General features: G+C 39.8%; 1 protein-coding gene across 17 annotated transcripts in view; it reads right to left on the bottom strand.

Moving 5' to 3' along the window:
- The window catches only part of SCMH1 (Scm polycomb group protein homolog 1), a 189845-nt gene that overhangs the window by 84432 nt on the left and 91483 nt on the right, over window positions 1–13930 (bottom strand). For 15 of the 17 annotated variants that reach the window (XM_033836969.2, XM_033836948.2, XM_033836984.2 and 12 more), the window contains one exon: window positions 9550–9638. In XM_033836969.2, coding sequence (XP_033692860.1) covers window positions 9550–9638 — 89 coding nt within the window. Of the gene's footprint in view, window positions 1–8111; window positions 8251–9549; window positions 9639–13930 lie in introns of those variants that run through there. The other 2 variants (XM_073791342.1, XM_073791348.1) reach the window with 2 other exon arrangements.

Below are 13930 nucleotides of genomic sequence, written 5' to 3'. Positions count from 1 at the left end.
TTCCCAGGGTATATGCCCGGTAGTGGGATTGCTGGGTGGTATGGTAGTTCTATTTGTAGTGTTTTAAGGAACCTCCATACTGTTCTCCATAGTGGCTGTATCAATTTACATGCCCACCAACAGTGCAAGAGGGTTCCCTTTTCTCCACACCCTCTCCAGCATTTATTGTTTCTAGATTTTTTGATGGCCATTCTGACTGGTGTGAGATGATATCTCATTGTAGTTTTGATTTGCATTTCTCTAATGATTAATGATGTTGACCATTCTTTCATGTGTTTGTTGGCAATCTATATCTTCTTTGGAGAAATGTCTATTTAGGTCTTCTGCCCACGTTTGGACTGGGTTGTTTGTTTTATTGTTATTGAGCTGCATGAGCTGCTTGTAAATATTGGAGATTAATCCTTTGTCAGTTGCTTCATTTGCAAATATTTTCTCCCATTCTGAGGGTTGTCTTTTGGTTTTGTTTATGGTTTCCTTTGCTGTGCAAAAGCTTTGAAGTTTCATTAAGTCCCATTTGTTTATTTTTGTTTTTATTTCCATTTCTCTAGGAGGTGGGTCAAGAAGGATCTTGCTGAGATTTATGTCATAGAGTGTTCTGCCTATGTTTTCCTCTAAGAGTTTGATAGTGTCTGGCCTTACATTTAGGTCTTTAATCCATTTTGAGTTTATTTTTGTGTATGGTGTTAGGTAGTGTTCTAATTTCATACTTCTACATGTACCTGTCCAGTTTTCCCAGCACCACTTATTAAAGAGGCTATCTTTTCTCCACTGTATATTCTTGCCTCCTTTATCAAAGATAAGGTGACCATATGTGCATGGGTTTATCTCTGGGCTTTCTATCCTGTTCTGCTGATCTATATTTCTGATTTTGTGCCAGTACCATACTGTCTTGATTACTGTAGCTTTGTAGTATAATCTGAAGTCAGGGAGCCTGATTCCTCCAGCTCCGCTTTTCGTTCTCAAGATTGCTTTGGCTATTCGGGGTCTTTTGTGTTTCCATACAAATTGTGAAATTCTTTGTTCTAGTTCTGTGAAAAATGCCAGTGGTAGTTTGATAGGGATTGCACTGAATCTGTAGATTGCTTTGGGTAGTAGAGTCATTTTCACAATGTTGATTCTTCCAATTCAAGAACATGGTATACCTCTCCATCTGTTTATATCATCCTTAATGTCTTTCATCAGTGTCTTATAATTTTCTGCAAACAGAACTTTTGTCTCCTTAGGTAGGTTTATTCCTAGATATTTTATTCTTTTTGTTGCAATGGTAAATGGGGGTGTTTTCTTAATTTCACTTTCAGATTTTTCATCATTAGTGTATAGGAATGCAAGAGATTTCTGTGCATTAATTTTGTATCCTGTTACTTTACCAAATTCATTGATTAGCTCTAGTAGTTTTCTGGTAGCATCTTTAGGATTCTCTATGTATAATATCATGTCATCTGCAAACAGTGACAGCTTTACTTCTTCTTTTCCAATTTGGATTCCTTTTATTTGCTTTTCTTCTCTGATTGCTTTGACTAGAACTTCCAAAACTATGTTGAATAAGAGTGGTGAGAGTGGGCAACCTTGTCCTGTTACTGATCTTAGTGGAAATGCTTTCAGTTTTTCACCATTGAGGACGATGTTGGCTGTGGGTTTGTCATATATGGCCTTTATTATGTTGAAGAAAGTTCCCTCTATGCCTACTTTCTGCAGGGTTTTTATCATAAATGGGTGTTGAATTTTGTCGAAAGCTTTCTCTGCATCTATTGAGATGATCATATGGTTTTTCTCCTTCAATTTGTTAATATGGTGTGTCACATTGATTGATTTGTGTATATTGAAGAATCCTTGCATTCCTGGGATCAATCCCACTTGATCATGGTGTATGATCCTTTTAATGTGCTGTTGGATTCTGTTTGCTAGTATTTTGTTGAGGATTTCTGCATCTATCTTCCTCAGTGATACTGGCCTGTAGTTTCCTTTTTTTGTGACATCTTTGTCTGGTTTTGGTATCAGGATGATGGTGGCCTCATAGAATGAGTTTGGGAGTGTTCCTCCCTCTGCTATATTTTGGAAGAGTTTGAGAAGGATAGGTGTTAGCTGTTGTCTAAATGTTTGATAGAATTCGCCTGTGAAGCCATCTGGTCCTGGGTTTTTGTTTGTTGCAAGATTTTTTAATCACAGTTTCAAATTCAGTGCTTGTGATTGGTCTGTTCATATTTTCTATTTCTTCCTGGTTCAGTGTTGGCAGGTTGTGCATTTCTAAGAATTTGTCCGTTTCTTCCAGGTTGTCCATTTTATTGGCATAGAGTTGCTTGTAGTAATCTCTCATGACCTTTTGTACTTCTACAGTGTCAGTTGTTACTTCTCCTTTTTCATTTCTAATTCTAACGATTTGAGTCTTCTCTGTTTTTTTCTTGATGAGTCTGGCTGATGGTTTGTCAATTTTGTTTATCTTCTCAAAGAACCAGCTTTTAGTTTTATTGTTCTTTGCTATAGTTTCCTTCATTTCATTTTCATTTATTTCTCATCTGATCTTTATGATTTCTTTCCTTCTGCTAAATCTGGGGGATTTTTGTTCTTCTTTCTCTAATTGCTTTAGGTGCAAGGTTAGGTTGTTTATTTGAAATGTTTCCTGTTTCTTAAGGTAGGATTGTATTGCTATAAACTCCCTCTTAGAACTGCTTTTGCTGCATATCATTGGTTTTGGGGTGTCATGTCTCCATTGTCATTTTTTTCTAGGTATTTTTGGATTTCCTCTTTGATTTCTTCAGTGATCGCTTAGTTATTAAGTAGTGTATTGTTTAGTCTCCATGTGTTTGTATTTTTTACAGATCTTTTCCTGTAATTGATACGTAGTCTCATAGCGTTGTGGTTGTAAAAGATACTTGATATGATTTCAATTTTCTTAAATTTACCAAGGTAGATTTGTGATCCAAGATATGATCTATCCTGGAGAATGTTCCATGAGCACTTGAGAAAAATGTGTATTCTGTTGTTTTTGGATGGAATGTCCTATAAATATCAATTAAGTCCATCTTGTTTAATTAATGTATCATTTAAAGCTTGTGTTTCCTTATTTATTTTCATTTTGGATGATCTGTCCATTGGTGAAAGTCGGGTGTTAAAGTCCCCTACTATGATTGTGTTACTGTCAATTTCCCCTTTTATGGCTGCTAATATTTGCCTTATGTATTGTGGTGCTCCTATGTTGGGTGCATATTTACAATTGTTATACTTCTTCTTGGATTGATCCCTTGATCATTATGTAGTGTCCATCTGTTTCTCTTGTAATAGTCTTTGTTTTAAAGTCTATTTTGTCTGATATGAGAATCGCTACTCCAGCTTCCCTTTGCTTTCCATTTGCATGGAATATCTTTTTCCATTCCCTCACTTTCAGTCTGTATGTGTCCCTACGTCTGAAGTGGGTCTCTTGTAGACAGTATATATATGGGTGTTGCTTTTGTATCCATTCAAGCCAGTCTATGTCTTTTGGTTGGAGCATTTAATCCATTTACATTTAAGGTAATTATTGATATGTATGTTCCTATTACCATTTTCTTAATTGTTTTGGGTTTGTTATTGTAGGTCCTTTCCTTCTCTTGTGTTTCCTGCCTAGAGAAGTCCTTTAGCATTTGCTGTAAAGCTGGTTTGGTAGGACTGAATTCTCTTAGCTTTTGCTTGTCTGTAAAGGTTTTAATTTCTCTGTCAAATCTGACTGAGATCCTTGCTGGGTAGAGTAATCTTGGTTGTAGGTTTTTCCCCTTCATCACTTTAAATATGTCCTGTCATTCCCTTCTGGCCTGCAGAGTTTCTGCTGAAAGATCAGCTGTTAACCTTACGGGGATTCCCTTGTGTGTTACTTGTTGTTTTTCCCTTGCTGCTTTTAATATGTTTTCTTTGTATTTAATTTTTGACAGTTTGATTAATACGTGTCTTGACGTGTTTCTCCTTGGATTTATCCTGTATGGGACTCTGTGCTTCCTGGACTTGATTAACTATTTCCTTTCCCATATTAGGGAATTTTTCAAGTATAATCTCTTCAAATATTTTCTCAGTCCCTTTCTTTTTCTCTCCTTCTTCTTGGACCCCTATGATTCGAATGTTGGTGCGTTTAATGTTGTCCCAGAGGTGTCTGAGACTGTCCTCAATTCTTTTCTTTCTTTATCTTTATTCTGCTCTGCAGTAGTTATTTCCACTATTTTATCTTCCAGGTCACTTATCCGTTCTTCTGCCTCAGTTATTCTGTTATTGATCCCTTCTAGAGAATTTTCAATTTCATTTATTGTGTTGTTCATCACTGTCTGTTTGCTCTTTAGTTCTTCTAGGTCCTTGTTAAACATTTCGTGTATTCTCTCCATTCTACTTCCAAGATTTTGGATCATCTTTACTATCATTTTTCTGAATTCTTTTTCAGGTAGACTGCCTATTTTCTCTTCATTTGTTAGCTCTGGTGGGTTTTTGCCTTGCTCCTTCATCTGCTGTGTGTTTCTCTGTCTTCTCATTTTGCTTAACTTACTGTGTTTGGGGTCTCCTTTTCGCAGGCTGCAGGTTCGTAGTTCCCGTTGTTTTTTGTGTCTGTCCCCCAGTGGCTAAGGTTGGTTCAGTGGGTTGTGTAGGCTTCCTGGTGGAGGGGACTAGTGCCTGTGTTCTGGTGGATGAGGCTGGATGTTCTTTCTGGTGGGCAGGTCCACATCTGGTGGTGTGTCCTGGGGTGTCTGTGGCCTTATTATGATTTTAGGCAGCCTCTCTGCTAATGGGTGGGGCTGTGATCCTGTCTTGCCAGTTGTCTGGCATAGGGTGTCCAGCATTGTAGCTTGCTGGTCATTGAGTGGAGCTGGGTCTTGGTGTTGAGATAGAGACCTCTGGGAGAGCTCTCACCGAATGATATTATGTGGAGCTGGGAGGTCTCTTGTGGACCAGTGTCCTGAACTTGGCTCTCCCACCTCAGAGGCACAGCCCTGACGCCTGGCTGGAGCACCAAGAGCCTGTCATCCACACAGCTCAGAATAAAAGGCAGAAAACAAAGAAAGAAGAAGATAAAATAAAATAAAGTAAAATAAAATAAAGTTATTAAAATAAAAAATAATTTTAAAAATTTTTGAGAAAAGTATTTAAAAAAAAGAAACAAAGAAGAGAGCAACCGAACCAAAAAACAAATCCACCAATGATAACAAGTGCTAAAAACTATACTAAAACCAAACAAACAAAAATGGACAGACAGAACCCTAGGACAAATGGTAAAAGCAAAGCTATACAAAATCACACACAGAAGCATACCCATACACACTCACAAAATGAGAAAAAGGGAAAAAATATATATATATTGTTGCTCCCAAAGTTCACCTCCTCAATTTGGGATGATTCGTTGTCTATTCAAGTATTCCACAGTTGCAGGGTACATCAAGTTGATTGTGGAGATTTAATCTGCTGCTCCTGAGGCTGCTGGGAGAGATTTCCCTTTCTCTTCTTTGTTCACACAGCTCCTGGGGCTCAGCTTTGGATCTGAACCCGCCTCTGTGTGTAAGTTGCCTGAGGGTGTCTGTTCTTCGCTCAGACAGGACAGGGTTAAAGGAGCAGCTGATCTGGGGGCTCTGGCTCACTCAGGCCGGGGGGAGGGAGAGGTATAGAACATGGGGTGAGCCTGCGGCAGCAGAGGCCGGCATGACATTGCACCAGCATGAGAACACACCAGCCATGTGTTCTCCCAGGGAAGTTGTCCCTGGATCACAGGACCCTGGCAGTGGTGGGCTGCACAGGTTCCCGGGAGGGAAGAGGTGGATAGTGACCTGTGCTCGCACACAGGCTTCTTGGTGGCGGCAGCAGCAGCCTTAGCGTCTCATGCCCGTCTCTGGGGTCCGCGCTGACAGCCACGGCTCACACCCGTCTCTGGAGCTCCTTTAAGCAGCGTTCTTAATCCCCTCTCCTCGCGCATCAGGAAACAAAGAGGCAAGAAAAAGTCTCTTGCCTCTTCGGCAGCTCCAGACTTTTTCCCAGACTCCCTACCGGCTAGCTGTGGCGCACTAGCCCCTTCAGGCTGTGTTCACGCAACCAATCCCAGTCCTCTCCCTGGGATCCACTGAAGCTGGAGCCTCAGCTCCCAGCCCCCGCCTGTCCCGGCGGGTCAGCTGACAAGCCTCTCGGGATGGTGAGTGTTGGTCGGCACCAATCCTCTGTGCGGGAACCTCTCCCCTTTGCCCTCTGCACCCCTGTTGCTGCGCTCTCCTCCGTGGCTCCGAAGCTTCCCCCCTCCGCCACCCACAGTCTCCGCCCATGAAGGGGCTTCTAGTGTGTGGAAACCTTTCCTCCTTCACAGCTCCCTCCCACTGGTGCAGGTCCCGTCCCTATTCTTTTGTTTCTGTTTCTTCTTTTTTCTTTTGCCCTACCCAGGTACGTGGGGGAGTTTCTTGCCTTTTGGGAGGTCTGAGGTCTTCTGCCAGCGTTCAGTAGGTGCTCTGTAGGAGTTGTTTCACATGTACATGTATTTCTGATGTATTTGTGGGGAGGAAGGTGATCTCCACGTCTTACTCTTTTGCCTTTTTGAAGCTCCCCTGGCAGGCAGATTCTTAACCACTGTGCCACCAGGGAAGTCCCCAATTCATACGTTAACCATTCTATATTTAGTCTTTTGGTGGATCCCCTTCAGATCATAACTGTATAGTTGACATAATTAAGTCTAAAGCTCATCTTTAAACAATACAAGAACCTCAGAATATTTAAACTACTCCTGAGTTAATAGGTGTTTGACAATTTAGTTCCACATTGTTATACTGCCAACTGATCACTTCTGCTAGTATAACTGGTTTATACAGTTATAGGCAATGGTTGATTAGTTTTACTCACATGTTAAACCATCTTTCTTCAGCAGTACTCTTTGCATCTCATTCTTACTTTCCAGTTCAATTATCTTTTATTTATTTATTTATGGCTGCGCTGGGTCTTCGTTGCTGCGTGCGGGCTTTCTCTAGTTGAGTCGAGTGGGGGCTACTCTTCGTTGTGATGCATGGGCTTCTCATTGTGGTGGCTTCTCTTGTTGCGAAGCATGGGCTCTAGGTGTGTGGGCTTCATTAGTTGTGGCACGTGGGCTCAGTAGTTGTGGCACACGGGCTTAGTTGCTCCCCAGCATGTGGGATCTTCCTGGACCAGGGATTGAACCCATGTCCCCTGCACTGGCAGGTGGATTGAAGTCCCCAGTTATCTTCTTCCTGAAATATACTGTTCAATTGTTCTTTCAGCAGATATATTAGTATCTGTTTGTATTAGTTTGCTGAAAATGTCTTGATTTTACATTCATTCTGAAATAATAGTATAAGTAGATATAAAATTCTAGGTGGACAACTATTTTTTCTTAGTTCTTTGAAGACATTATTCTGTTACCTTTTGGCTTGTACTGCTGCTGTCAAGAAATGTGCTGTCAGCCTAACTGTAATCCTTTTGAAGGTTCAGTCCACATGGGCATGGAAGCTGTGGACATGGAGGGCTGACTGTACTATGCCATTTTATATAAGGGAGTTGCGTATGTGTGGATTTTCATATTCAGGGGGTCCTCGAACCAGTCCCCCACAGGTGCAGAACCATCCCTCACAGAGGATGACTGTATTCTGTGTGATTACTTTGCTCAGATCTTTTCTTTTGACTTTAGTTATACCATGATGTTTTAAGGTATATATTTGTCTTTATTACACACTCTGGAAAATTGTCATTATCTTTTCAAATACTGACTTTTCTTTATTCTTTCTAATTAATCTCTCTAGAGTTCATGTTCAGCATATACTGGACCTTCTAATAGTATTCTCTTTGTCTTTTCTCTTTAATGTATTTTCCATCTCTTTATCTCTCTGTACTGCACTCTAGGGAAAGCCCTTACACGTGTCTTTCAATTCTTTCTTCTCTATCTAGGTCTAAATTGCTTATACACCTACCTAAGATTTAAAACTTTTAATGGTTAAGTTTCATTTCTAGATAGTCAATTTGTTGTTTTTTCAACTTTGTCTTTAAAAAAATAGAGGTTTGTACTTTTCTCGTCTTTAAATTCCTTCTTTTCATTCCTTACTCATTTTCAAATACTTAATTTATAATCTCTATCTGATATTTCTATTATCTGAAAGTGCTTGAGGTTAGAGTCTTACTGTTTGTTGTCTACTGAAGTCTCATCATGCAGGATTTGCTTTGTGAGTTTTGCGGGCTCTGTAATTATGAACTGAAGTGAACTGATCTTCAGTGGTACTTCATTTTTGGGACTTCTATGACATCTGGGTTGAAAACAACCAAACCCTCTAGAGAGGTTTTGGGTTTGCTTCTGCCAGGCACTCAGAAATATCCCATACAATTCTGGAGTTCTGAAACAACACAGGCACTATATCTGAATCCTGGACTTCCATGGGGAAAGACTGTCTTATCAGAAGAGATGACTCACTTCCTATTCCTACCCATGGCCCAGGCAGAGACTCTTCCTCATCAATGCAATAGTCTTTTCACTAAGGAGTAAACATTTGAGGGATCCAATCTGATTTTTTATGTGGCAGTCCCAGGTACATTTTTCTGCTTTGCATGGGCCCAAGGCCTCAACTTCTATCCTACTGTGGTTGTTAAAAGACAAGGTCCTTGGAAAGTAAGACTCATGAAGCCCCTTACGGCACCTGCAGGTTCAGTACACCTAACACTCTGCTTTTCCTTCCTCATTTTGGCCTTGGAGTTATCTTACTTTCTATTAAGGTCAGCAAAGCCTTTAAAAGAATACTTGTTGGCCCCTTACCCCCCTTGATTTTTAGGTATTCTGCAGTGGAAGGGTTTCAAGTTGTCCAGTATACTGTATTCTGGGAACCAGGGTACTCTCAGGGTTTAGACTTAAATGGCAACATAGGCAACCCCAATTCAGTCACCTTTACAGTAACTTTAACTTCATTAAAGATCAACTAAGAGCAGACTGATTGCTTCATCCCTCGAGAAATCAGCAAGACTGAATACAGGTTTTGGATCCCTGTTCCACCACTTACTAGTCATGCGACCTTGGGCAAGCTCCTTATTCAAAAGTATTTGTTTCCTTAACTACTAAATCAAAATAATAACCCTTGCTTCATAAAGTTAACTGTGGGTATTTAAATGAGAGAGTGTGGATAAACTCCAAACATACTGTAGGCACTCAAAAAATAGTCTCCTTCCTTTCTCTCTGTTTAGAATATGGACCTTATGGAACTGCATGATCTATAGTAAGAATAGCTCCTTTAGATTTATACTACACTTTATATGTTTTACTAATAAAAAAAATGTTTAACTTCTTAAAACCCTATGAGGTAGACAGAATCCCACTTAACAGATGAGGTCAAAACTTACTATTGGCAGAGCTAGGACCCAAAACGCAGAAATCCTAATTTATCAGTCTAATATTTCTCTGGGGATAATTGCGGCTTTTTAAGGTACTTAAAAAATCCTTCTGCTGAACTAGTTTCTGAGAAGGCATCCTCAGGCCACATATATAATGTAGACATCAGAGGCTCAGTAATTGAAAGAATGTAAGCATTTGACCTTAAGCAATTTGGAGCTGGTGATAGCTGAGGGACACTGTACCTTGTGGAAAATCCTGATGGGAGCCATCTCTGCTCCATTTAGCGTCTTCAAAAGGAACATGGGCCAAGAGGAAGCGTTCAGCCGAAATCCTGCAGCAAACATAATGGGCAACAGATAAAAAATATGTCTCAAAGGGAATTGCTATATCAAGTTTTCCCTTTGGAATCCAGCTACGCCTGCCACAACCTATGCTGTGATAGTTATAGAATCACAGATGGTTAGGGAAGGACTTAAAGGTTAAGTAGAAGAAATACCTCATTAGACAGATGAGGAAATGAGGCATATAAGAGGGAATGTAACTTGCCCAAGGTAATGTTGCAAAGTAAGTAGTGGAGTAAAGTCCCCAACCAAGTTTCCTGAAGCCAAAACAAGTATTACACAACAAATATCATGCCTAAAAAGCTTCCTTGAAAAATACAAAATAGATTTGTGATAGGAATAACAAACACTTAGAAATGATCTAGACCATAGAGTGTGAACAGGGATATAATAATCTCTTAAGAAGAAACCAGATATGTCTGATAAATCCAATATACAAGTAAATCTTTTTGGTTTATCTCAATGTAAACACACTCTCACTTTTGCTCTCACTTTCTCGCTCTCTGTCTCTCTTTCCCTCTCTCTCACACACATACACACATACACAGAATACAAAACACTTTTTGATATTCATTTTTACTTAACGAAGGATCAGGCATTGATGAAAACGGAAGGGATCATCTTATCAAAAAAACCCTCATTTTCCAAAAGAGTGAAAAGAAGCCTAGGGATGTTAATTGTCCATTGTCATTCTGCAATGACAAGTCAATAAAAATACACCATTTAATTAACAAACTGTAAAAATAAGATCATTATCATAGTTAAGTCTTCCAATTAGAGCTGCAAGTGCTTCCTTCAATTTGGCTTCAACCCTCTGTCCTGAGATACCACAATCTAGTGCTTTCTGATAGTCTCCCAATCTACCTCAGCTTTCCCATTCCTGACAAAGAACAGATAGGCTGAACCAAAGCTGCAGAGAAACAGCAACAACAGTATCTGATATTACTGAGTACTTCACTGTGTGCTAGATACTGTGCCAGGCACCTTCTACCGACTATCTAATTTAATCCTCAAGACAACCCAGTAGGGTAGAAATTATCTTCATTTTATAGATGAGGAAAGAAGTATAAAGTAAACTGCTTGAGATTTCAAAGTGAGCAAATGACAAAGACAGGATTGAAATCCAGGCAATCTGACTGTTGAGCCCACACTCTTTACTACACTAAATTATCAATGTGCATGTGAAATGAAAAAGGAAGAATCAGCTTTTGGGATAAAGTATTAGTTAAGAACTATAATTAAATTAAAGGGGAGGATGTGAGAAGAGAGAAGAAAATGTAAATAAGAGAGGTACCACCCCCACATGATTTAAACTTTTAGTCTCAAAGCTGGCTAGGCTACCAAGTGAGGTTTCCCAGGGTCAGGAGACTTCTTGGGATAGCTCATTCATAAACAATGGGGATAGCAATTCACACAGTCCTGTCAAACTGCTACCACTTCTTTTTTGCTTGCCTAGCTCTTTTTCCTTCTGTAAAAAAAAAACCCCAAAAGACAAAAAAACTCTAATTTTATGTGATTTGGTGGGGATGTCTACACTGGGCTCTACCTACCTGGCCATGGAATGCAAAATAATGCTATTTAAAAGCATCAGGTTCCCCTAGACCAAAAGTGTATATGTATGTCCCAAGTTGGATCAACTGTTTTCTGATATGATGTGCATGTTGGAGAGAGCTTTTCTTTCTCTGAGATCATGGTTATAAGTAAGTTTGTAGATTTGGCACTGCTAAAATGGAGAACATAACTGAGAATAAGGCCAATGTAGAGCAGGAGATGGAGACATGAGAGTGTTTAAAACCCTGTGTCCAGACACACTCAGCACCAGGTCTTGGGCTTCGCAGTTACATGAGTCACTAATTCCTGCCTCCTCCTATTGCCCTCCTCTAACCTGGTCTGGGTTGGGGTTTTACACTCCAAAAGAGTCTTGACTACTACTCTTCCTTTGACCACGGTACAAACAAACAGACAGACAAATTTCTCCAGAAATTCAGGTCTGGTTTGTGTGTGAGTAAAACAACTCTCTTTAGGTCAGGGAAGGGTTGAAGCAAGCCAAACCTAGTGCAGATTTGCCATGAATGATTCACTACACCTACAGATAAGGCAAAGCTGCTCTAGAGAAATGCTCCCTACACCTTCGTATAAGAGGGGAGCGGGGAGGAATGACTGCACAGTTAGAAAATTCTGATTCATGCCCTCAGTTCCCAACAACGAGAGTGCCTCACCATGTAATTCCCAATTCAATTCTTTAGAAGTGGGTTACTGAGAGGCTTCTATCTCATCTGGTACTTGAGGGAAAAAGAAATCCTCTCAGCTCTGGAAACCCTTATAATAATATTATAATAGTTAATATGTATTCAATGCTTATCATGTATTAAATACTTTACAGGCGCTTTCTCACAGGATATTTCAAATAATGCCATGAGGTGTGCACTATCATTACCCCTAGTTTGCAGATGATGAAAGAGAAACTCAGGAGAAGTAGCTTGTCCAAGGTAGTAAGTGGTAGAAACAGATTCCACTACATGACAGTCTTACTTCAAACCGTATGGTTCTTAACTACGTTTCACTGTCTCCTAGCAAGTTTCTTCAAGAGTAGAAGGGCAAAGTAGAAATGTTGTCAACCCAAGGAATTACTGAGTACCTTATTCCCCTACCAAATTCAGATGTATTCACAATCTGTCCTGGGGAGTCATAGATAGAATGTTTAAACACTGAAAGGGATTTCAGAGGCCATATAGTATGAAGGTTTTATATTGTAGATGACAAAACTGAAGTCCAGAGAGGCTAAGAAACTTGTTCATGATCACGTAAGTTGTTCCTGTAGTCAGGCTGGAGCCCCAGGACTTTCCATCTGATTCTCTTTCACTATGCTATGCTGCCTCCATAAGAAAACATTCATTACGCTCATATTATTTGCCAGCCTCCATGTGCTAAGCACTTTTAAGTGGGTTATCTCATTTAATCACTTCTACAACTCTGTGAATTTGATAAGAGAAAAGTAGCACTGGTTTTGGAGCCAGGCTCCCTAGATTCAAATCTAGCTCTGCTACTTACCTGGTGTGTGATGTTTGGCAAATTATAAGACCTCTCTCTGGCTTTCATTTCCTCAACAATAAAATGGGTAAGAATAGTAACTACTTCAATGGGTTGTTCTAAGGGTTAAAATAGGTTAATACATGCGAAGCACTTAAAACGATGCCTGGTATATGACAAGTGTTAAATGAATGCTGGCTTTTATTTTGATTATTATAGATGAAAAGACTGAGATTAGAGAAATTAAGTAAAATATCCAAGGTCGCTAAGCTAGTAAATAGCAGAGGCAGGATTTAAACCGAATTCCTCTGTCTCCAGAGCCTTCATTATTAATCAGCACATTAATGTCTTCAAATATTTAATCACTCAGTTCTACCATGCTGTCTCTCTTGGTAAAAGAACTGGAGTTGTAAATTTGTGCAAAAAGGAAGAGAAGAGTAAAAACAATAATTTGAGGGTCTCCTCAAATTAAACAATGGCTTGCAAGGAAAAGGCCAGGTGGGTAAGAAATCCTAACCTCTAAAGTGGGAGTACCTCAGTGTCTGGCCACTGGTTCTCTCTTCTTGGTCCCCACTTTTTTCCCATCAACGATGACTGCCAATTTATATCTCTAACCCAAACCTCTGTCCTGAGTTTCATGCTCATATTTTCAACTGCCTTATTCTATAACTCTACTTGGATGCCAAGAGATCTCAAAATGAGTAAATCTAAAACAGAACTCTTGATTTTACTACCCCCTTTCCTCCAGTCATCTCATCTCAGTTAATGGAACCACTTATTTAAACCCAAGTGCTGAGACCAAAAAGCCTAGAAGTCACTCTTGGTTCCTCCCTTTCTATTGTCTCTCAAATACAATTAATCAGCAAGTGTTGATGGTTCTTACATCTAATATACCCTAAACCGAACCGTTCCTTACCATTCTGTATTTCTGCCCACTAACACCCTAACCTAAGTGACAGCCAAACTTTGCCCAGACTACTAAAACAGCCTTCTAACCCTTCTCTCTGCTTCTACTTTTGCCTCCCTACTGTCTATTCTCCACACAGCAACCAGAATGATATGGTTATGTTTTTAATCAGATCACATCACTCTTATGCTTACATCCTATAACACAAAATAAATCTGCAGTCTTTATGTACTTAACAAAACTTACATGATACGGAACTTGCTTACTTCTTGTAACTCATCTCCTGCCACCCCCCTGCCTTTCATTCACTGGTCTTTCTGTTTCCCAAGCACACCAAGCTGTGTC

The sequence above is a fragment of the Tursiops truncatus genome, chromosome 1, assembly GCF_011762595.2.
Source record: "Tursiops truncatus isolate mTurTru1 chromosome 1, mTurTru1.mat.Y, whole genome shotgun sequence".
Taxonomy (NCBI): Eukaryota; Metazoa; Chordata; class Mammalia; order Artiodactyla; family Delphinidae; genus Tursiops; species Tursiops truncatus.
This window is presented reverse-complemented; position numbering and strand designations above follow the sequence as displayed.